Source organism: Linderina pennispora (assembly GCF_002104995.1).
Source record: "Linderina pennispora strain ATCC 12442 chromosome Unknown DL89scaffold_9, whole genome shotgun sequence".
NCBI lineage: Eukaryota > Fungi > Kickxellomycota > Kickxellomycetes > Kickxellales > Kickxellaceae > Linderina > Linderina pennispora.
Window position 1 is genome coordinate 136,737 of NW_024468257.1, and position 23,757 is coordinate 160,493.

The window sequence follows — 23,757 nt, forward strand, 5'->3', positions numbered from 1 at the left end:
TTAGCGTTGGTCTGCAATCACCAAGGTTACTCCCCTGCAACGCTTTTTCTTCATTGACATCGAGGGAGCGCGCGCTTGGCGATATACAATACCGGCCCCCTCTCCCCCTTTTCATTCAGCGCCCTCGTGCGGTATATACCCGCAGACTGAGAATATCGCATATAGCTTTATTTTTCTCTCCTGCGTCGCATCTCTCCCCTCTCTCGTTCTTCGACTGCTAGCAATCTCTTATTCCCTAAAATATCCATTTCGTGAACAGCGCCATTCTCGATATTTTCTGGACTCCGTGCGAGCCACTTCCATCTCCCGCATCTTTCATTTCCTAAGAGCCCCTTTTTAGAAACGGCAAGAGCCAATTAAAGGCAGGCCCAACCCAGACATCGTGCATACATAGCCCGCCATATATACTCCACGACTTTTTTTCTTTTGTTCCAGCGAGCAGCAGACAGGTGTGCCACATCACTCCCTCTTTCGCTTTTTTACTTTTCTCCATACCCATTTTTATTCTTATCCACCCGCCTATCCATCTCCTCTCACTTGCTCTTTTATATACAATGCAGTACCCGAACGGCGTCCCCCTGCCGGGTGCATCGCCCCATGGAGACAGCGCCGGTCAGCAGCAGTTGCCGCCCAACGAAGGCCGCACGCCGCCAGTCGCACCATTGGCGAGCAAGAAGAAGCGGCTGACGCAAGCTTGTCAGCATTGCAGGTAAGTCCGACTAGGTGGTGCCTAGAAGCCAGTACCAACGCCATGAACGGGGCAGGGGGAATGTGCGCACCGGTGTGGAGCGGCGAAAATCTGGCAATGCTCTGCCATTCACTTGATTTTCCTTGCGCAGAGCGAGGCGACGATGCAGCCCATTTTTGCATGCCCGGCGCTCTCTCCCGCCCTCATGTCACTAGACACACACTCCACATTGTCTTTTCTCACACAGACAACAACAACAACAACAACAGCAGCAGCAGCAACAGCAGCGCTTCCCCGCGTCGCCCTGTCAGTTTGCACAAATGCAATTTATGCATGAAAGGCAGGGCCAATTGCCCAAAGCCCCCCATAGTGGCAAAATGGCTTGGACAGTTGCAAATCCTCCAGCCGGCGTCGCTTGCGCCTCACTAATTCTCCAAACGCTTGCCATTCGATTCTAGGAAGAAGAAGATAAAGTGCGACGGAGTCAGGCCATCGTGCAAAAACTGCTCAAAAGGGAACCTCCCGTGTACATATGTGCCGTCGGTGCGCCGTCGTGGTCGCAATGGAGCAATGCGCGTGTCCATGATGCCCTCGTTCTCCACCGGCCCCTACGATCGTCCGGCAATGCAGGCACCACATATGGTGTCCGGCCAGCTCATGGCGACAGGCCTGACCACTGCCCCACTGCAGCTCCAGCAGCAGCAAGCACATCAGCAACAGCCCCAGCAGCAGCTCCAGCATAGCCAGCCGCCGATGTCGATGGGCCATATGCAGTCCTCTATGGGATCGCACCCGCAGCCTCACATCAATGCCCTGGGATCCAACTTCATGACCGGCGGGCCAGCCTCGCTGCATCTGAAGCGTGATCCTGGATTCGGCCACGATCCAATGGAGGAGGCCATGTATGACCCGTACAAGCAGGCGTATGAGCACAGCTCGCACTTTATGCTGCCTGTCAATTCGTTCCGGTTCCCGACATTCACGCCGCCAAATCCGCCAAGCATGGGAAGCGGTGCTCATGCGGGGCCCAGCAACCGCAACCTCGGCGGCATCGGTGGGCAAGGGGGCTCCCAGCGGACGCCCAGTAATGGCTCCAGTAACCCGCACAACATACCCTACGGTGGCCCAGCCAGTGCCAGTAGCAGCAGTAGCGGCAATAACCGCCCAATACAGCAACGTTCGGCGCAGGTTGGCGGGCAGTTTGGCACGCTCGACCTTTCCCAGCCGAGCGCCGGTGTTCCGTCGAACTTTGACCCGGCCTCAATTGCCCAGGATCTGTCATCAGCGTATGTGTCAATGATTGCTGGGTTCCCGACACAGCAGCCACAGCAGCAGCTGGTGGCGCCACCGTCGCTGTCAAGCACTCCAAAGTCAGCCAATGCGCTGGGAAAGAGCGCCAGCCATACGCCGGCCCCCTCCAGCGCCGACCTGGCCAACAACCCGCGCAGCAGCGCGCAACTGCGTGAGCTGCGCCAAAAGATCCGTGAAATCATTTCCAGCGTCTGGGCAGGCACCGAGTGCGGCAAATCGGCTGGCATGGCGGGCGTGGCCATGGATATCGACGACTCTGGGCTTTCCGACGACAACACCAACAAAAACAAGCAAGCAGCCGCATCGCCGGTCTCCGATGCGTCCAACCCACTGGCCAGCACCAGCCCATCCGGTCGACAAGTCGATGGACGAGCACCTGCTTAAAATCTACTTTGAGCTGGTGCACCACCAGCTGCCGATAATCCCGACAGAGGAGTTTTATGCCAAATACCAGGGCGGCCAAGGCGCCGACGCTTCTGGTGTGTGCAATGTGCGCAGGCCGCATCGGTGTTTCTGAACCGCATCGAGGACGAGCGCAAGGCAGTGTATTCACTGTACTCGCAAAAGGTGCGCGAGCTGTTCCACGATGCGTGCTTCAAGCCCAGCCTGGAGGTTGTGCAGACCGCGCTGATCATGACGCTGTGCGAGTACCGGCAAGGGAGCCTGCAGCGCGCTTGGGTATACCTGTGTAAGTTGTCCAATATGTGGTTTCTGGGAATTTTTCCCTGTCCCTGCATGCAATTTTGCCATTCTTCCTGGTTCTCAAGGGCACTGAGCCCACACCCCCTCCCTGTTTGTTTTACCCGCTCTTCATTTCACCTGCCTACTTCTTTCCATTGCGCTCCTGGGCTTGTATTTGCCAATACTGCTGCTCCCTCCTCTCCTCATTCTTTGCTGTGGGCCACACTCATTATTTGCCGTGTCAGCCATATATGTTGTGTATTGCATGAATGGGAGCGACATCAAATGGACATTGCGGCCCCCACACATGTACAATTGGCTCTTGTCTTATTGGGCGGGCTCCAGCGCCCAGCTGATGCGCCTGGCTAACCAAGAGGGACAATTGCGAAGGCAGGCAAAGCTGGCAGCGAGGGAAGGAAGGAGAGGTTTGCTCTCTTGCATGCGTCCCGCTGCATTCAAAGGCGCGTCACCTGTCTCCAAGTTTTCTGCTGCGTAGATGGCAGGCGAGAGGGCCACTTGCAGTTTTGCGCAGCAGAAAAGGGCGTGTGTACAGGCCACCGATCAGTATCACCTTTGGAATGATGCTGGGCGATAATTTCCTGGCATTGGAACGGTGTCATATACCGCAACGCATGCGCTAATTGCCCCTGTATATTTCTCCTGATGATGTCTGCCGAATAAGCCCGTGCCCACCCACCAGCACCTTTGCATGGTGCGCCGAGTAGAAGACTCCTCACATGATAGCCTCTGCACATTGACCACAGCGCCAAGGCGTATAGTGAGGGAAAGTAGGGCGGGCGTGGCTTCCCCATTCGCAAATCAAAGTGCCCGCATGTGCTGCTCTCACTCTCCATCTGCTGGCTGCCTACAATGTCTGCGCTGCCCCATGTTCGCCCCTATGTGTGCCAGCGAAGAGCGCTCCACTGCCACCCAAAGTAGCAAGAAAAGCCCACACACAATCGCCTGCCCCCTTTCAGCAGCCCAGCGCTTGTTGTCGAAAGCAAAATAGCAGCTGCACATGAATTCCACTCACACTCGCAGTTGTTCCGATTGTTCAGCTATAGCCCCGCCCCCAAATTCAGCTATTCAGTTGCTAAAAATAATCCACGCATGTCCATACTAAAATGCTGTGTACACTGTAGCCATGGGGTTCCGCCTCGCGATTGCGATGGGGTACCACCACCTCGACATGAAGATGCGGGATGGACCAGGACCCCAAGCCAACAGACGACATTCCTCATCGCGAGACATGTCGCCGCGCCTTCTGGGGCGCGTTTTTGCTTGACCAGGTACACGGCAATTGGCGGCGGAAAGCCGCTCGGCATAAACGATGACGATATTTCGGTGCTTCTGCCCCTGCGTGACCAGGACTGGCAGCTCGGAATTAGCCAGGCGCCCGCCATGTCGTCGCTCGAGTTCTTCCGCCCACTCCACGTAGGGAGAAAAAAGCGGCGAGTCAGCCTTGAGCAGTAGTGGCAACGTTGGCCAGCAGCAGCAGCAGCAGCACCAATCCTAGCGTGCTGCTGTCGGCGAAGACGACTGTCACTGCAACGTCCATCAGCGGATAATCGGCCAGCTAGCCCAAAGGGCAAGATCGACGGGGGCGAGGCACGTGCCAGCAGCAGTCGATCACTGACTCCTCTGGCGGCACCAGCTGCTGGGTGGGACGGCAGGGCAGCCGACCTCAGCAGCCTCGGCCATTTTGTCAAGCTGATGACGGTTGTGGGGCAGATCGCCCAGTACATCAACGGCGCCAAGACTAGCGGGTCTAGCAGAAGGCGTCGCTAATGTGGCTACCGGTGGTGCCTTGGATAAGGGCGACCGGCCAAGCACCGCCCTATGCAACGCTGGATGCAGCACTGCTAAAGTGGAAGGAGGAGCTGCCACCGGAGCTCTCGTATAGCGAGATCCACGCTGCCGATACCGAGCCTGAGCGGGCAGTGTTTGTGGCCAGCATGCACACCATCTACCTTGGCGCCGTCATTATGCTGAATCGTGAGAACATGAGCCTCTTGCGTGACTTGCCTGGCCAGTTTGACGTGTCGACAAACCTCGCAATCCGGTCGCTGGAGCGGTGCCGTGTTGCCGCAATGGAGCTGGTCGAGATCTCCCGCCAGCTTTGCTCGCTGCCGTCTTCAATGACCAATGCCCTGGTGCCGTGGGCGCTGTTCCAGGCGGGCACACTGCTGATTCACTTCATGATTGCAGGAAACTCTCCGCAGGCACAGGAGGAGGCGCGGACCGCAATTCTGTCGCTAGATTCTGCGCTGCGCGACGAGCTGACACGGTACTGGAGTGTGTCGGCCAAGTACCACCTGGTGCTGAGCAATATGGTCAAGGCATGGGAGCGTACGCGCCAAGCGACACCGTCTACTGTGCCTGCATCGTTTGCAGAGGCCAGGTCAATGAGCGACCAGCATAGCGCCATGATGGCTGTGCAGATGGCAGATGCCGTTGCAAATGCAGATGCAGATGCAGATGCCTGTCCAGTTCAATAACATCGCTTCCCAGCCACAGCAGCCGCAGCCACAGTCCGCAGGCGTCGTTTGCGACGATTGATGAAGGCCGTATTCCGGATCTCAGCAGCAGATCAGCCCGCAGCAGCAGCGGCAGCAGCCACCGGCCCCTCCCCAAAATCCAAGTGCCACAAACCCAGGGCCCGCCAAACAAACTGCAGGACCAGAGCGGGACTCCCAGTTTCATGTTCACTCCTGACACTGCCCAGGACTCGATAAACACGCTCAATGCGTTCCTGTCGCAGCTGTCTGCTGAGCAGGCTATGCAGATTGCCGAGGGCTTCCAGGCGTACTCGCTGCAGGGCTCAAACCGCCAGCTGACTGCGGCTGTGAGCAGCACCATTCAGTGCCCAAGGAATGAGCACCACGCAGATGGCTAACGAGTCTCTTCTGACAGCCACGCCAACGCACTCTACGGTGATGGTGAGTGCCGTATCGGGGATTCCGCCACACATGGCGATGCTTGGCCAGGAGCGGCTGCAGAATCGGCGCGGATCTATCCCAATATCGAGCACCAGCGATCTATTTATTGCTCCTGGGGGCTGCACCCATGCTGGCATCGTCGTCAGTTAGCTCGTCGCTGCAAACTGGCCATGAGACGACGGGAATCGCGGGTGACTTGGATCCGATGCTTTTCAATCCGATGACACCGTTCTTGCAGGAGCTGCAGCTGTTCAATACTCCATTGAGCGTTGGACAGGGGCCGCATCAGCAGCACCAGCATCAGCAGCAGCCGCACTCGCAGCCTCCTCCTTCTACATAGCCACACCCATTAAAAAGAGCCTCCACCCTCCAGCACCACACCTTATCCGCACGACCACCTTCACATCTCTTCACCATCATCACCAAGACATTTCTTTCCCTGTCTGTTTCTTCTTTTTGCACATTCATCTCTGTAGCATTCATTTGATGTGTGTTGCATACGAGTCACCATTTATTTATTTGTTCAAGCACATTTAATGTATTTTGTTACCACCTTGCATATGGAATGTTGGCAACAAGAGTTTGGACATGACCCCGATTAACGAAATTGTCAAGCTTACGGCGTGGAATGCACTTCCCCAGCGATGTGATCGTCTCCAACCTGCCATTACAGTAAATGCCTGGATCCCTTCTAGCTTAGTTATGCGACCAACATCCAGGATGGACAGCAGCTGCTCCGTCCCATCTAGATTGCAGTTTTGATGCCTTTTTGCCAGGTCAGGGCCGTAGCAGCCATTACTCTGGCCAAAGTGCAGCACCAACATCATCGATGCAGCTGAGCCTGTACTTGCCCAATGTAACCTAGGTACTATCTAGTGATGTTCTGATGATCTAAGCAAGGCAGTGACCTTGGACCAGTGGTTGTAGAAAAAGGGCCTGGTGCAGACCAAGTTCAAGGAGGAGGGCACATAGTATAGCAGTAGTTCATACCAGTTAAATGCTCTGACGGATGTGCTTTTGAACAGCCTGTGCTGTGTTTTGGGTATGATACACTTAGGATAGACAGCCTCCTGCTGCTGTTGGGAATACATTTATTCCCTAAGCACCTCTCTACGAATGCATATGGAATAAATGAAATATGTATATAAAAAAGGAAAGGAGAAGCTATCTGGTGAAAGGGGATGGGTATTCTATCTAAGTAGTGGTGCTGGTTACCTAGAATAATATGAATTAGTCATCATAGCCTAAGGGTCTTAATCTATAAGTTCCTGAAAATATATGGATTTTAGAAATATATAGCTAATAGTAGAAGTACTAGAATAAGTAACAACATTTAAAATCTAGAGTAAAACAATTCTTATTTAGGTCCTATCAACTATTAGAAGATGCAATAGATAGCTGGGTTTGCCTACTACTACTGTACTAAGGTCCAACCATTCTGGAAGTAATTCATAGATAAGAAAGTTTAAAGAAACTAAAAATACTTTAATTAGAATAACTAAATAATAAATAATATATCATATTACTACTATCTATTGAAATTATTATAATCTAAATTAATTGCAGTAATATCTAAAAATGTAATTAGCAACTATACTAGCTAACAAATAATAATACTACAAGGGTGCTTCCTATAAAGCCTCTTTCAAGCATCCTAAAAAAATTTTCAGTTGATTTCTTATAACCTAGCCTATATCTTAACTAGAAACATACTAATTATATATCAACAGAAATTTTTTAGGAATGCTAATAAGGGGCTTTATAGAAGCATCCAAATAGTATAATGAATTAATAATTTTTGAATAGCAGATAAGCATATATTAAGTGGTTTAGTAACCTCTAAATAGCCATCTACTGATAGTATATAATAGATATACTCCTCATTACAGATTAGGAAGTATTACCTAGTTGCTATCTCCTACTTCTATAATTTACTATAGGTTTTATGCTGATTAATTTCCTACTTACAAAAATATTCTATCCCCTTTCTCCATTAGTTCCTTATTTCTTTGACACACTGTTGAAGTGGCTATAAAATAGTTACTTTAGATAGTGCCATTATTTAAAAATCATCATACATTTACCCCTTTATAGTAACTATTAATATATATATATATATAAACTGCTATATCACTTGCTATAGACAAGACAGTTATTGTAGTTCATAATATGCTTTATGCTGGCTAAGCAGATTCTGATAACACTGGAGGAAGGGGATGCTCTTAAGGTCACATAACTGATAGCTACTACCTTTTGAGCTAGCTGAGGAGCATGTGATGCCATCTCTGTTCGACACCATGACTAAGAGCCGCTGCATTGGACAATGCGGCGGGCGAATCACAGCCAAGGTTATGGCTAGTATGTCTGGTGGCTTCAGTTCAGAGCCTGTGTTCAGCTTCACTTGGTTGAAACTATTAGGTAGCAGCGTAGCCGAGTTAACAGCAGTCCGAAACTGGCTATGAAGGGTTGCAGCATGACAAGGCCATACTAGAAGGGCTGAAGCGCCTGCCAGACTCCCCCGATGATGACGCCCGAGGCGCACACCATCTCTGGAGCATCGATCAATGGTCGTTTTCGGCATGGGGTATGCTGATGAAGCTGATTTTGATCAAATCAGGCGATCGTACCTCCCAAACCGTGTAATTTCAATCAAGCTTTTGCTGAATTTTCGTGCGTTTTGCGTTGCGTCATTAGCGCGCTCAGTGCTCGTCTCGCCAAAATGCATGCTTTTCGTTTTGCAGTTTCGAGCTTGCTTCCTCTTTTTGTCTAATTCCCTGCACATCGCAGCAGTGCTCTCTTTTCCTTCACTACCACATACACATATTTCCTGAACTCAAGGGGCGGTGGCTCGTTCAATATACTATTTCCCTTTTTGTAAAACCCACAGTGCACGGGCTTTCTGCCAGTATTTTACACGTCTAGGTAGGTACGTGACGCTCTGGTAACCATCGCTGCTCGTCTGAAAATCAGCGATATAGTGGAGGCAGGTGGCAATGACGAAAGCCACTGCTGTAGTCTATTGAACAGCAGCGCACGTATAGTCGGGAGCACTGTATTTGTAAGCTAACGCTGTGCTTTCCTTAATTCCTTTTTCTACATTTGTAGTCACAAAAACAGAGCGAGAAAAAGCAGCAGCCATCGTTTTCTAAACAGTCAGGGACGAGTGCTCCTTTCGCATTTATTCTATATTTCATTCGCCATTCGCACGTTCTTCTAAATGACTAAAATCAAGAAGCAACATCACAAGCGGCTGAATTTCCCTGCGCAGGAAATCCAGCAGCTACGCGAAGCACTGGAGAATGATCCGGTGGACACACTGGCAGCGACGCTTCAGGCGTATCACGAGTGGCGATTCGTGCGTGGCGACATGTACCACTGGATCAAGGTGCTGAACAGGTTCGACGGAATTCTTGCAGACGTCTGCAGCAAGTACAATCTGAGCGTGCCACAGGCGCAGGCGTTTGACTCGGGGACGCAGTCGCTGCTTGTCGCCATTCTGTCATTCTCCTGCCAACTGTTGGAGAACTGCATCAACAGAAACCTGTACAGCTCAACGGACCGTCTTGATCTGTTGCTCAATACCAGCGACCACGCAGTGCTCGAGTGCACGCTGCGCATTTTGGTGCGTACGGCACAGCGCTGGAGCTACCAGCGCGACTTGAAGACAAGCATGTTCTCGATGAGCAGCCGGCTGACGACCATTGCTGATTCGTGGCATGCTAAGAACGATATTGCGCCGTTTATCGGTAGTGGGTCGCCCGAGAGCCTGGCGTCGCACACAAACGAATTCCGGCTGCTGGCGCAGGAGCAACACACAGAGCTACTACAGAAACATGCGGGCATCGTCCATTACCAGTTTTTCCGCACAGCTGAGGAAGCGCGCAAACTCGATGCTCTAAAGCCGCAGCCGCAGGTGGTCACGGCAGCAGCAGCAGCAGCAGGTGCAGAGGCTGGTGTGGGGGATTCAGCAGGACCCGATCTGCGCCGTAAGCCTTCCAGTGGCCATCGCAAGACACCAGGCTGGCAAAAAGGCAGCCAGCGTCAGTGGCCGAGCGGCATCAGTGGAGGCAGAGGGCCTGGTGTGCATTGACGTGCCGGTGCGGGAGCTGAACGTGGACCCTAGCCTGCCGGTTGTCGAGCAGATGACGCGCATATTCGACATGCTGGTGGAGCGGTTCAAGGTGCCGGCGTTGTACCACTTTGAGCTGCGGTTCCGCATCTACGTGGCGCTGGCAATGGCCACCGGAGACTGCTCGCTGCGGTACTCGCTGCTGCGGTCGCGTATCTATGCAGCGACAATCTTCACCTCGCTTCTGAATGACCAGGAGTTCAAGAACCTGTTCCTATCGCGTGAGCCCAACTACACCTGCGACATCATTGGTATTCTGCAGCCTGAGGTCAACGCTCCGCTCAGCGTGCAGACAGCGGTGCTCACTGGCCTGGAGGGCGTGATGCGGCAGCGTGGTGAGGTCTCAGGTGCCTATGCGGCGCTGAACGCGTCAGCAAACCACGGGGTGCTGATGTTTATACTGCGCAAGGCCTTCGCTCACCCGCACGAGCGGCCAGCGTTCCCGCAGGACTTTATGAATGCCCTATTCAACTTCATCACCAGCATGGTCGGCAGCATGAATGGCGGCCAGCTTCTGGTATCAGCTGGGATTGTGCCGGTGTTTGTCTCGGCGCTCAAGCACGACCATCCGCTGCAGCGGCGTAGCGTCGGCCGTGTAGCCAAGCTGCTCGACTCACTGATCACTTCGGCAAACAGTGCTTTCACAGCCTTTTGCTCGGCAAACGGGGTTGCGACTTTGGTGCAGCGGATGCACAGCGAGGTCGCCAGCGCCGTGGGTATCAGCGATGCCAGCCCCGAGATAGCCAGCGATCAGTCGTGTCCAGTTGAGCTTTCCCAGTACCCAAATTATCCAGAGCAGGTGTACCGGCGGCGCGAGCTGCTTGCAGCAGAGCACACGGTGCTGCTGAAGGAGCTGTTCAAGTTTATGTCGCGCATGCTGCAGCAGACCAGCCATCAGGACCGCCTGCGCAATCTCATCGAGACCTCGCTGCCCCAGACCCTAGTCGCGGTTCTGTCTCACCCAGTTGTGTTCGGCAACAACGTGTACGGACAGAGTGTGCTGATCAGCGCTACGTTGGTGCACAACGAGCCCACTAGTCTACCGGTCATTCAAGAGGCCAACTTGCCGCAGACGTTCTTTGCGCGGCTTGAGAAGCACATCCCATACAGCGGCGACGTGATCCAGTATATCCCAACCGCCATTGGTGCATTTTGCCTGAACGATGTCGGCATGGAGCAGTTCAAGCAGTCGTCAATCATCGAGCGGCTGCTGGAGATTTTCTCGGAGACCGACTTTGCGCGGGTTCTGCAGGAGGGCGACATTCCAGGCACGCTGGGGTCGGCGCTGGACGAGCTGATGCGGCATTTCCCGTCGATCAAGGGCAGCGTCATGGACCAGGTCATCATCATGCTGAAGCAGGTTGTCAAGGTCGGCGAAGCAGGCTCCCCGCTGCAGTCCATCGATCCCGGCAACACGTTCCTGCTGCAGTCTGCCAAGGAAGAAGATGTCAAAATGTACCTCGAGGACTACTACGCCATGATGCTAGGAATCGGCGACGACGTTTTTGGAAGGGCTGCTGGAGCAGCGCACCCAGGGAGAGCTCTTCATGGAGCGCGGCGGCTGGGACCTGGTGGTTCGTGCCCTTCGGTCGCCGCTGCTGCCGTTTGACTTTGTGAAGTCTCGGGCGTACCGGTCACTCAACGGGCTGTCGTCAACGTTGCTTGACACGACGCATGAGGCGGTGTTCAAGTCGCTATTCGTGCAACTCAAGGACTGCCTGCAGCTGCCCCTGATTGTCAACGATGTCGACTATGAGCATATGGAGCCGGCTGGGTACATGGCATTGACGAATCCGACGGGCCTGTCAGAGGAGGAGCTGAAGGCTGTGCACACGCGGATCCACAACACGATCAGTGTCACGAGCGTCACTGCGCTGATCACGTACCTGATCAACGGGTCGGGCGGCGGCTCTCTAGCACGCAGCCTGCATGCGTCGACTGACTTTATCTCCGAGGACGATCTCGTGTGGATTCTGGGGGAGGTCTGTCGCTGCTACTGCGACAGCGTGCGCAAGGCAGTGGCAATTGCGCATGAAACTGCTGCTTTCGCCGAGAGCGACGACGAGAAGAAGACCAAAAGTAGCGAGGATGATGCATCGCGCATGGACGTCGACAGCGAGAAGCCTGCCCCCCCAGGCATCGAGCCGTTTGTCAAGAGCAACTACTTGAATCTGTCCGAGACCGCGATCGCCTTTACGATCAACGCTGCCGACTTTATCGAGTGCATGTCCAACAGCCTCAGCGTCACGCTGGGAGGTGCATCGTCTCAGCCCAAGCTGGGCAACCCGCTTGCGCACGAGCTGAACGATTTCGTCAACAACCTCCTCGATGTTTGCGAGTCTGCCGAACACACAGTAGCAGGTGCGCAGCTTGTTGACCAGAGCATGGCGACGGTGATGAAAACGCTGGTGTTTGTGCGGCACCGGGTCTACCTAAAGCTGCGGATCTTTTTGCAGTTCGTCGAGTCGCAGAGGCTGGGCAAGTTCTGCACGCTTCTCGAGACGATGTGGGGGTGGGCCGAGTCTCTGCCGCCTGCGCCTGTTTCGGAAACCAATGCAGGCAGTGTTCCCCCGCCAGCCAAGGCTGACCCGCAGGCCAAGCTGCGCCACGTGCTGGACAACATCATTGAGAGCATGCTGTCGATTCTGAGCTTCATTGCCGATGGCGAGCCGCTGACTGAGTGTCCTGATATCGCTGCACTGGTCCGCGAACACACCAACCAGCAGACATGGTTCCGGCCCTCCGAAGTTCTGGTACATGTGCGCACCAAGGTGCTGTCGACGCTGTCGACGCTGTGGCAGTCGGCGCTGCTGATCAGGGGGTCGGCCAACATTGCGCAGGCGTTCACGGCCTGCTTGGGCCCGATTCTCAGTGCTCAGCATGAGCAGCAGACGTCACCCTTGGCGGCGAGTTCGGCTGCAGGTTCTCAGCTTAGTTTCCGACCTGGTCTGCCCAACTATCTGGATAGGCGTCGGCTTGGGCAGACACCGGACAGCATGCCGGCGGTGCATTCGCCGCTGCCGCTGACTACGCCGCTGCTGTCACGCACTATTGGCGGCATAGAGCGTGCCTCGCCGCTATCGCAGTCGAATATGCCGTTCCTCACTCCCCACCCGGCGTCCTCGCAGCCGCATACTGTGGTGGCGAACCCAGAGCGCGTCGAGGATTTGGTGACTATGGGGTTCTCGCGAGAGGATGCGGAGGCAGCGTTGCGTCGGAACCTGAACAGTTTGGCCCGTGCTGCCAACGACCTCTTGTCGCGCGGGGCTGAGGCCGGGGCTGAGGCCGGGGCCGAGGCTGATGACCAGGATGTAGGTGAAGGCACAGGGACGGCAAGGGGAAGCGCCAATACCAGCGTTGAGGAGGCGGGCGAGGGAGTGTCGGAGCCGCGCGAGGAGCAGCCACAACCCGAGCCTGAAACCGCGGCGCCCGAGCCGGAGCCAATGGCAGTCGATGCTGTCTCTGCTGAGCCTTCAGGTGAGGCAGAGACAGCACTTGTAGCTGAGCCCGCAGCGGGTGAAGAGCAGCCTGCACCGACTGTGCAAAGTATCGAGCCATTTAACAACGACAGGTGGCGATCCAAGCGCGAGGCAGATGAGGGTGCTGACCGCGAGTTCCTGAAGGAGCTGCGCGAGTCGATGCGCGACAGTATTGGTCCGCGTGCGATCGAGCTCTTGGGCGAGTTTGCTGACCAGGCGGTCGTGCGGCTGCGCGGTATCCTCGAGCTTGTGATGCGCAAGAACGAGTCTAGCACCATTGTGCATATGCTGCTCAATGCCCTCACACCACTGCTCGATCAGGTGAATGCCGAGAGCAGCGATGAGGTTTCATCTCTGGATAAGCAGCTGGCTGCGCACGCTCACCTGTGGGCAGTCCTGGTTAGCAACCCTGCCATGTTGGATGAGATGTACCCGCAGATTGGCAAGCTTGCTGGCCACCTGATCAGGGCCCTGGATGTGGCAAGTCAGCGCAAGGGCCGGTCTCCTGTGTGGCTAACTGCAGTGGTGCTGCTCACCGAGCTGCTGCTGCAGCATGACGACGAGCCGCAGAATGTCAAGCTGGAGACAAAGGAGGACTTCCAGCGCATTGCGAAGCGCGGGCTGACCAAATTGCCACCGTCATCGGCGCCTATTGAGCCGATTGGCACGCCGGCGACGGGCAGCAGCGGGGGCTCTAACGTGCGTGAAGTCGTGGCAGAGCCGCTGTCCACTTCGCCAGAGGAGTCGGCAGTCAGCATGGCTGGCGAGCAGGCGTCGTCGAGCACGTCTGCCAAGCCTACTGGCGACACCGAGTCGAAGGAGCCAGCTGCTGTGCGTAAGCCAATCTTTGACAGTGCCAGCAGGCTGGAGCTGCAGCGTCTAAGCGCGCAGTTTTTCTCCCAGCCGATGCCCGCCTACGCTCCGCCGGACCTAAATGCGTTGCTGCGTCTGATTGTGATTCTGACTCGCGAGCCCGAGTTTGCAACCAGGTTCTTCGAGGACGGTCATTTGGCATGCGTTACGCGGGCCATGCGTACTATAGCACCCGGTGATCTGCCCAGCATTGCGGCCACCGTCAGCAAGGATGCCACGCCCTTGGTGTTTGTCAACGCCATCATGTCTGTGTCCAAGGAGCAGACCTGCGAGCTGCGGCAGGAGCGGACCCTGGTCATGCATGTGCTAAGACACACGGTCGAGTCGCGGCCGGTACTGAAGCAGGTGATGGAGAATCTGATCCACGGATGGTTCGAGAGCCCACAGTTTTCGTCGACGGACGCCTAGCGCTTATGTGCGTGGCACGCTGGCATATGCCTTACGCAACCCACATGTGTACAACGAGGTATCTGCCGAGCGCTGCTATCTGCCGCACTACTCGGAGGACATGCGGGTCAACTGGATGGCGCTGGCGTGGCGTGCTGAGAAGCTGATTGATGAGGACGAGATCGACAAGTACGAGGCTAGCCCACTGGTGGACGGATGACGGCACTGTGGTCGAAGGAAAACTCTGCAAAATCCGGCAATGCAAAGGCGAAGTCTGCTGAGTTTGAAAAGTTCTTGGAGGACAAAAAATCGCAGCCGCCGTTCGCAGCCGTACACCTTGGATGCTGAGTCAGAGCAGGCTGGCGTGCAGTGTGGCCGAGTTCCTGGCGTCTGAGATTCTCATACTCCGACCTGCAGCCATCCCGCTTCCATCGGCTCTCGATATGCAGGCGGCCGCCAAGCCTGTGCGCTCTGCAGCCACTGCGGCGTCTGGATCGGCGGTCTCGACGGCCGAGGATTACTCGCCTGACACGATCGCGTACCGGTGCTTCCTGATCCAGTGCCTGGCCGAAATGGTCGCGTCCTTCCCGTTCACCCTGCAAGCAATATTTGTGGCACGAACCAGCCACCTTTTGTCAGCCCAGATGCCCCGCACAAAGGACTCATCTAAGGGCAAGATGCGTGCCTCGACGACAGCCCCGGCCTCCGCTGGTGCTTCGGCTGAGAACTCGGCGCAGCAGCCGGCGCTGCGTGTGCGGTCGCCGCTGATCAGTCATCTTGTGCACGACCTAGTTGTGCGGGAGGCGCTCAACAGCATCAAGCCAACAAAGCCGCGCGCGCGTGCTGATTTGTCTGCCACGGGCACCGAGGAGGAGCAGGCGCTGGCTATCACCAACCAGCAGATCACAGCCAAGCGTGGGCAGCTGTCACGGTGTGTGACGTTCTGGGCCACGGCATTGCTGAGCACGATCTGTGTCCGGCACCACGAGGGCTGGACCACGACTACCTGCGCCAACCCGCGTGTGGCGGGCAATGACGATTTCACAGTCGAGTCCCTTCGTGGCAACTACGACGCAGCACTGTCTGCTGCGCGGCAGCTGGTGCTGGACCATATTGTGCGCGCCTTCCGCGAATGCCTGTCAATGCGTATGACGGGCATTGGCGGGGCAGATGTTGTCTATGCTCGTCTGACATCCTTGGCCCAGCTCACATACAAGCTGGTCATTGCGCGCTCAATCAACCACGGGGTTCCTGGAAGCGCTCGCACGTCTGGCACGAATAGCAACGGCGAGAGTGTTAGCTTTGAGCGCGAGAGCGCCAATGCGCTGAAGAAGATGATTCTGGAGCGTGGCATTCCTCGACCTGCTGACTGCTGCCAGCAGCCGGCTGAATCTCAATTACCCACAGAGCCGCGAGATGCTCAACAACTTCCTGCGGCCCATCGAGCTCCTTTCCAAGGCAGCGGTCAAGATCAGTCGCGAGGCAGTGCTGACTGCCTGGGAGCAGTCGGGCCAGGAGAAGATGCCATCGAATGCCGATCAGCGTGGGTTTGCAGTCGACATGTTCTATGACGAGGATGTGCACAATGGCAGCGCCGCCACCGACGCCGACGACGACGTGCCGCCTGATCTGTACCAGAACTCGGCGCTCGGGCTGTACCAAAATCAGCGCACAGGTGGCCACGACCCCAATGCCGACTATGACGATGAGCTGATGGAGGAGGGCTTTGACGAGGACATGTACGATGAAGGCGACTCGTCTGTCAGCGACATTGACACCGAGGATGAGGAGATGGTCGATGACATTGTGCTTGACCAGAGCATCACCGACGAGGTCCATGACGTCGGTGGCAACAGCGATCTGGACATGGAGATGGACACGATCATGCGTGAGGGTGGGGATGACGAGGATGACGATGACGACGGCGACATCGACGACGACGATGATAACGGCAGCATTGACAGCGACGACATTGATGAAATCATTGACGGTGATATTGACGAGAGTGCTGTTACTCCTGGCGAAGCCATTGGTCTGGCGCTTGAAGACGACGAGGGCGGGTTGTTTGGCAGCGAGTTTGATGCCGAGATTGTTGAGACCGACATTGACGATCTTGAGGACGACGACCCTGATGGTCACCACCACCACCATCACCACCACCATCATCACCACCACCATCCACCATCATGACGGCGATGATGACGACGGCTGGGAAAGTAATTTGTCAGAGGGCGAGCTTGAGGACTTGGCCGAAATTCATCGTCTGATGCGCCACCAAAGCGGCCATCGTCACCGGGGTGCTGTTGTTGGCGGCCGTGGACGCACACTTGGCGAGAATTTGATGTCTATCGTCAACAGCAGCAACATCGAAGAGTTTGAGCATGCGCTTGAGCACCATGACGACGATGACCATGACGGGGATGATCGCATGGAAGGACACGGTGCGATTGGTGCACAGCCTTTCATTGGCGACACGCTGAACCTCGACGCCAGGGCCGACCTCGGTGGCGCCAGCGGCGGGGATGGCAACGGCAGCAGCAGCTCGGGCTCCAGTGGTTCTGGCAACGACGACGACGAGGACGGCGATGAGGACGATGAGGACGAAGATGCAGACTCTTTCCTCGACGACCTCCCCAACACGTTTGAGATCACGATGGAGTCGATTGACGGACAGCCGCTGCCTTCTGGTGTGGCCAACAGCACGGATTTCGCCAACTTTTTGTCGCGCACGATCCGTGGGCATCTGGCAAACAACCGCGACCTGGCCAACGACCCCATCGAGGGGCTGATGCAGATAGGCAGCGGGGTGTCGAATCTGGCGCGGTCGCTAGGAAGCCTGGGAGCTGCTAGCAGCGGAGGATTGGGCCCGGGTCATCTGTTCCCGCCACTTGGATCCAGCCTGCTTGATATGCCGTTCCCGCGGCTGACGTCGCTGGGCCGTGCGAATCATGGGGGTGGTGCGCTGGGCGGTGCTACCGGACACAACATGAGCCACCCAATGATAGATCCCGGCGAGCGTACGGACCGTATGGCTGGGGCAGACCGCGGGCTGCAGGCGCGTGCAGACCGTATCACACGCAACATGATGGGAGGTCCACTGCGCACAGCGCCTGACGATGTGTACAACCTGGGCCAGCGGCTGACGTCGCAGCTGTCCCAGATGCTGTCGAGCGGACGGCGCCCAGTCCATAGTGACCCGCGGATTCTAGGCGCCAGCAACCAGCCGGTGCCATCGGCTCTGGCTGAGGAGGACTCTGCGGCAGCCAAGGACGACACAGTGGTTAATGCGCTTGGTGACACCAGCTCGAAGCTAGTCTGCGCACTGCAAGAGCTGATGCAGCTGAGCCGCGCAATCGCAGCAATCGAGGGATACACTCCGCAGAGCACGATCGAGCGGTGGCAAGAGGAGGCGCGGATGCTGCTCAGCGGGCCCGCATCTGGGCTGACGCCGCGGCTTATGAACGCCCTGCTGAACAGGCTGATACCCGAGGCCATCCAGCAGAACCTGCTGCGGCGCAGGTACCAGATTGAGATTGCGCGCAGGGACAATATAATCGACCGCCGACGCATGGAGCGCGAGGATGCGGATCGCAAGCGGAGAGAGGAGGAGGCGCGTGCGGCAGAGGAGCTGCGGCTGGAGGAGCAGGCCAAGCGGGCCGAGGAGCAGGCGGAGGAGGAGCGGGAGATGGAGGCCAAAGATGAGGCGGAGGTTCCGGCAAAGGGTACCGACACCATGTCGTTGGATGAGCCGGCAGAGCAGCAGGAGTCGGGCCAGGCGGCAGAACAGCAGCAGCCTGAGCCCGCGAGCGAGCCGGTGTTTGTCACAGTCAACGGACAGCGCGTGGACATCACCGATACTGGAATTGACCCAGAGTTCCTGCTGGCCCTCCCCGACGATCTGCGTATGGAGGTGATTGAGGACCGTCGCGAGGAGATGAACGCGGAGAGTCGCAACAACAGCACCGGCGCTGCTGGCGCTAGCGGAGGGGCTGCGGGTGGCGCTGCATCTGCTGGTGGCAATGAGGAAAACGATGGGATCAGCCAAGAATTCCTGGATGCTTTGCCGCCTGAGATCCGCCAGGAGGTGCTGGACCAGCAGCGGCTGCAGCGGCAGCTGTATGAGCGCGAGGAGCTCATGCGGCAGCGGATGACGCGCACGCCGCAGGCAGCTGGCGAGGGAGGCAGTGAGCGCGGTGGTGGCTCGTCATCGGCAGCCACACCGGCGAGCCAGCACCCGGCCACGGCAGCAGCTCTGGCACGGGTCGGCCTCAGCACTGGTTCTCGAGGATCGCGGTTCCGTGTGCAGCACCTGGACTCGCTGGCACGGCTTGGGCGCAGCGGCAATGCGTCCAGCAGCCACGCAGAGCCGTCGGGCGAAGCACAGCGTTTGCGTGAGCGACGCCGCAAGAAGATAGCGGCGCGGGACATCACAGTGCAGCTGCTGGGCAAGCCCGAGCTGGCGGCGCTGACGAGGTTCATTTTCCTGCCGAACCACGGGCTGTCAAACACACTGATCATGAAGGTCATGCAGTACCTGTGCGAGAACGGTGCTACCCGGGCGCAGTTTATCCAGCTGATGCTGTCGATTTTAGGTGGCTGTGCGCTGACACTGGCCGATGTTGACAAGGTCATTCAGTTGGCGATCATGTCGGGCTCAGAAGCTGGTGCTGCCGAGGCACCGAGCGGCCGGACGCTGCCGCGCACAGGCAGCACCATCAGCGAGCACCAGCCAGCCGGTGGAACCTCCTCAGCGGTGCTGGGGACCCCGGCCGTGGCCCAGTTCACAGCCGGTCTGGTGCAGCAGCAGAACCCCGAGTATGCGTTCCCGCTTGGTGATCTGCATGCGGACGTACCGGCATATGTGCCTGCCCAGCGGTGTCTCGATATGCTGCACAGTCTTGCAGCGCATAACCCGCGGGCGTCGATGCACTTTTTGGTCGAGCATCCGCTGACGGCCAAGGTAGCAGTTGCAGGGGACGAGGAGAGCCGGTTCCCACTGGTTCATCTGCTGCTGCTGCTGGAGAAGCCGCTGTTCTACAGCCACGGCAACACGGTGACGGAGCTGCTGATGCAGCTGCTGGCCACAATCACGAAGCCGCTGGGCAGCATGGTTAAGCGGCAGCAACAGCAACAGCAACAGCAACAGCAACAGCAACAGCAACAGCAACAGCAACAGCAACAGCAACAGCAGCAGCAGCAGCAGCAGCAGGACGAGTCACACGAGTCAGGCAGCAAGAAGCCGGCATGCCTACCGCTGCCGGTGATCCCTGCACATGCGCTGCGGGCCATCGTCAATGTGCTGGCGGCGGGCGAGTGTACATCGCGCACGTTCCAGCACACGCTGAGCCTGATCCAGAACCTGTCGCATATGCCTGGCGTGCTGTCTGAGATCATCAGCGAGCTGATCACCCGGGCCTCCTTGCTCTCGTCCAGCGTATGCGAGGATATCGGCCAGCTGCTGCCGCTGCTGCAGTCTTTGGCGCCGCCAGACAACTCTGACGAGCACGAGAACGACAGCACCAGCAACACACCGGCGCGCACGCGCACGCCAACAGACGCGACAGCAGAGCTCCTGGACAAGGTCCGCGACACCACTCTGGCAAAGTTCTCGCCGGCATCGTCGCACCAGTCGCGGCTGCTGCGGCTGCTGATGGCCCTCGACTACATCTCCACGACGCTGTCCTAAGCGTCTCGAGGGCAGCTTGGAGACAGGAGGCCAAGCCCGCAGCGGCGGCTGGCAGCGAGGCAATGGACGTGGACTCGAAGCTCGCGCGGTCCAAGCAGTGGGCGCTGATCCGCGGTCCCAGCTTCCAGCCGCTGTGGGCAGCAACCAGCGAGTGCCTGAAGTGCACGGCGAGCTCGACGGACCTGGCGCATGTGGCGACTGTGCTGCTGCCGCTGATTGAGAGCTTTATGGTTGTGTTCAAGCCGATTGTCGGCGAGAAGCCCATAGCGGCATCGGCATCGGCATCGGCATCGGCATCGGCATCGGCATCGGCATCGGCATCGGCATCGGCATCGGCATCGACATCGGCCACCGAAGCCGCAGCTTCCAATTCGGATGATGCCGGGTTCCAGGCGTTCACCGAGCAGCACAAGAAGATCCTGAACACGCTTGTGCGTAGCAACCCGGGGCTTCTGAGCGGCTCGTTTTCGCTGCTGGTCCACAACCCGCACGTGCTGGACTTTGACAACAAGCGGTCGTATTTCTACCAGCGGCTGCACGACGACTCGGCGTCGAACCCCGGAGCGCGACGCAACACCAGCTCGCGTCCCATGCCGTCGGACGGCACTCAATCTGAACGTGCGTCGCGACAACGTGTTTGAGGACTCGTTCCACCAGTTCGCCGGCAAGTCGGGCGACGAGATCAAGCGCGGGCGGCTGCACGTCAAGTTCCATGACGAGGAGGGTGTTGATGCTGGCGGAGTCAGTCGCGAGTGGTTCCAGGCCCTGGCCCGCCAGATGTTCAATCCCGACTACGCCATGTTCAAGCCGTCGGCGTCGGGCCGAGTGACGTACCAGCCGAACCCGCAGAGCTGGGCGAACCCCGAGCACCTGCTGTACTTCAAGTTTGTCGGGCGCATCATCGGCAAGGCGATTGTGGACCAGCGGGTGCTGGATGCGTACTTTACGCGGTCGTTCTACAAGCACATTCTGGGACGCAAGGTCGACTACCGCGACATGGAGGCCATTGACCCGAGCTACTACCAGTCGCTGGAGTGGATTCTGCAGAACGACATCACCGACGTCGTCGAGGAGACGTTCAGCATGGAGGTCGACAACTTTGGCCAGCAGGAGATCATCGACCTGATCCCCGACGGGCAGGACGTGCTGGTGACGGAGGCCAACAAGGCCGAGTACGTGCGGCTGGTGACCGAGCAGCGCCTGTCGCGGGCCATCAAGGACCAGATTGCCGCGTTCCTGACCGGCTTCCACGACCTGATCCCGCAGGACCTGATCCAGATATTCAACGAGCAGGAGCTCGAGCTGCTGATCAGCGGCATGCCCGACATCGACGTCGACGACTGGCGCAACAACACCGACTACCACGGCGGGTACAGCGCCAGCTCTGCGCAGATCCAGTGGTTCTGGCGCGCCGTGCGCTCGTTTGACCAGGAGGAGCGGGCCAAGCTGCTGCAGTTTGTGACCGGCACCAGCAAGGTGCCGCTGGAGGGCTTCACGCATCTGCAGGGCAGCCAGGGCGTGCAAAAGTTCCAGGTCCACAAGGACTTTGGCTCGCCGACGCGCCTGCCCACCGCACACACATGCTTCAACCAGCTCGACCTGCCCATGTACGACTGCTTCGAGACCCTCAAGGCCAATCTGCTGGTGGCCATCTCCGAGTGCAGCACGGGCTTTGGCTTTGTGTAAGCAAGTTGCTGTTTCTTCCCCTTTTCCATTGAAATTCACAGTATATTTAGTTTCTTCGTAATGCCGTCCGAGTTCTCCGAATTGCCGACGCTCAGCGAGCTGGCCGAGCGCGCCCGCGCGCCGTCGATTGAAATGACGCAGCGCACCTGCCTGAACATGTCGCAGTTCCGGGCGCACATGAGGCTGTTGCGCAAGGTCGACGACAACATCATCCTGCGGCTCAACAACACCAACACGGCGTCCGACCAGGAGTGCCTGGCGTTCTTCCGTATCTTGCAGACCGCGTTCATGCGGCGAGCCCAGGACATCGCCATGTGCGCTGGCGAGGTCGACAGGGCCGTCCAGGCCAAGGAGGCCGAGCAGCAGCACGCGGGCAAGCGGAGATCCGAGCTGTTTGCTCTGCGGGCCCAGGCCGCCTGGGTCGCGAGCGAGCGCTCGGTCGAGGACATCGTGCGGCAGCGCAGCCTGGACGTGTTCAAGGCGCGGTGCCAGTTCTTTGAGCTGCCGAGCGAGTTTGTAGACTTCCTGGATCAGACATCGAAATAAAAACAAAAGAAAAAGCCTGCTTACAAAAACTGCCGCAGCACATCGGTCAGCGTGATTACTGCAACCGGCCGCTCGCCCTCGTCCACCAGCCAGGCCCGGCGGCTGTTCATCCGCAGCAGCCCGGCCATGACCTGCCCCAGCGTGAACCGCTCGCTGACGATATACAGGCTGGCCATCGGCAGGTGCATGCCGAACATGAACGCCAGGATGGGCTTGCCCAGCAGTCCGATCTTGTCTTCGGCCAGGGCACGCATGGCCGTGCCCGCCGCCTCGGTGACCAGCCTTCCCTCGTAGTCGACCACCGGCAGGGCGCTGGTGTGGATGTCGCGCAGCCGCTTCAGTCCGGTAAGGGCCGAGTCGCGGATAGTCAGGAAGGGCTCCAGCAGCTCGCCGCTGGATACCGAGCCGCCCAGCCTGGCCAGCGGCGAGGCCACTGCGGCGGCCGACATGTCGAGCTGCGCTCCGACCAGGTGGTTGTGCGCCTGGATGAACATTACCACGTCGTACTGCGTGAGCCCGCACACGCCCGACTCGCACTCGCCTTCGTCGAAGCTGCTGCGCCGGCTGCCCAGGTACCCGGTCTCCTCCGGCTCATGCGCTGTGTCGGGGACACTCTGCTGCTGCTGCTCGGCGAATACATTGCTGACCAGAACCCGGTGCTGCCCGTGGTTGGTGAACAGCGTGAGGAGGTCCTCCAGGGATGCATCGGCGCTGATGACCTTTGCTGCGTGCTTGCGTGAACGCAACACCTGCTCGATTGAGTCCTGCAGCACTGTGGGCTTGCCTGACGCCCTTCCCGACAGCAGCTGGAACTGCACTTCGTCCTCGAGACCCTACGGCAAGAAGCAGAATAAGCGCGAGCGTGCTTCCCTAGATCGCTGCACGTCACATGTCGGGGGAAGGGCATTCTACAATGGGCTTAGCGGTGGTGCGCATCGGCCGCCTCCTGCATTGCGGTCACACGCACTGCAGCCGACAAAGCGCGGGCATACAGCATCCCCCTGCCAGAAAAAATCCTCCGACGGAGCTGGATTTTTTTTTCCCACCCTCTCTGTCCAGAGGCACTTACCGGAGCCAGCGTAATGTAGTCGCGCAGATCGTAGAGAGAAACGATGTCAATGAATGCGTACCGCCCGTCGGCCCCCTTGCTGCGCTCAAACACCGGCAGAGACACAATATCATGGGCGTACATCAGCGACAGGGCATCCTGCACCGTGTTGCCCTCGCTCACCGTGTAGTGGAGCGTCGGCGTGCCGCGGGACTTGAGGACGTCGCGGACTGTGTATGCTTCGAGCGCCTGGGCCTTCATTGGTGCAAGGAGAGATAGTACAAGAGGAGTATGTGTTGCGAGA

At 57.6% G+C, this 23,757-nt stretch overlaps 7 protein-coding genes across 7 annotated transcripts; 6 read left to right on the plus strand and 1 right to left on the minus strand.

Moving 5' to 3' along the window:
- Positions 1 to 1,273: 1,273 nt before the first annotated feature.
- DL89DRAFT_258403 (uncharacterized protein) lies at positions 1,274 to 2,383 on the plus strand (the record flags this gene model as incomplete). Its single annotated transcript, XM_040885605.1, has 1 exon — positions 1,274 to 2,383. The coding sequence occupies one exon, from the start codon at positions 1,274 to 1,276 to the stop codon at positions 2,381 to 2,383; it is 1,110 nt and encodes a 369-aa protein (XP_040742301.1).
- Positions 2,384 to 4,191: 1,808 nt separating this feature from the next.
- Positions 4,192 to 5,340, plus strand: DL89DRAFT_179033 (uncharacterized protein). The gene has a single exon (XM_040883871.1). It carries the CDS (start codon positions 4,468 to 4,470, stop codon positions 5,176 to 5,178), a length of 711 nt encoding a protein of 236 aa, XP_040742302.1. The 5' UTR covers positions 4,192 to 4,467; the 3' UTR covers positions 5,179 to 5,340.
- Positions 5,341 to 8,842: 3,502 nt separating this feature from the next.
- DL89DRAFT_215904 (DUF908-domain-containing protein) lies at positions 8,843 to 9,238 on the plus strand (the record flags this gene model as incomplete). Its single annotated transcript, XM_040884298.1, has 1 exon — positions 8,843 to 9,238. A coding segment is annotated over one exon (396 nt), but the record flags the coding sequence as incomplete, so codon positions are not given.
- Positions 9,239 to 14,668: 5,430 nt separating this feature from the next.
- Positions 14,669 to 19,960, plus strand: DL89DRAFT_179163 (uncharacterized protein). The gene is made up of 3 exons (XM_040883873.1): positions 14,669 to 15,951; positions 16,254 to 19,620; positions 19,676 to 19,960. Exons 1-3 carry the CDS (start codon positions 14,829 to 14,831, stop codon positions 19,749 to 19,751), a joined length of 4,566 nt encoding a protein of 1,521 aa, XP_040742304.1. The 5' UTR covers positions 14,669 to 14,828; the 3' UTR covers positions 19,752 to 19,960.
- A 990-nt stretch (positions 19,961 to 20,950) lies between these two features.
- On the plus strand, positions 20,951 to 21,859 carry DL89DRAFT_275210 (HECT-domain-containing protein; the record flags this gene model as incomplete). The annotated part of the gene is made up of 1 exon (XM_040889277.1): positions 20,951 to 21,859. The coding sequence occupies one exon, from the start codon at positions 20,951 to 20,953 to the stop codon at positions 21,857 to 21,859; it is 909 nt and encodes a 302-aa protein (XP_040742305.1).
- DL89DRAFT_179238 (uncharacterized protein) lies at positions 21,711 to 22,566 on the plus strand. The gene has a single exon (XM_040883874.1). The coding sequence runs from the start codon at positions 21,920 to 21,922 to the stop codon at positions 22,403 to 22,405; it is 486 nt and encodes a 161-aa protein (XP_040742306.1). The 5' UTR covers positions 21,711 to 21,919; the 3' UTR covers positions 22,406 to 22,566.
- On the minus strand, positions 22,426 to 23,714 carry DL89DRAFT_293767 (uncharacterized protein; the record flags this gene model as incomplete). Its single annotated transcript, XM_040890427.1, has 2 exons — positions 22,426 to 23,238; positions 23,475 to 23,714. 2 exons carry the CDS (start codon positions 23,712 to 23,714, stop codon positions 22,426 to 22,428), a joined length of 1,053 nt encoding a protein of 350 aa, XP_040742307.1.
- Between the last annotated feature and the right edge of the window lie 43 nt (positions 23,715 to 23,757).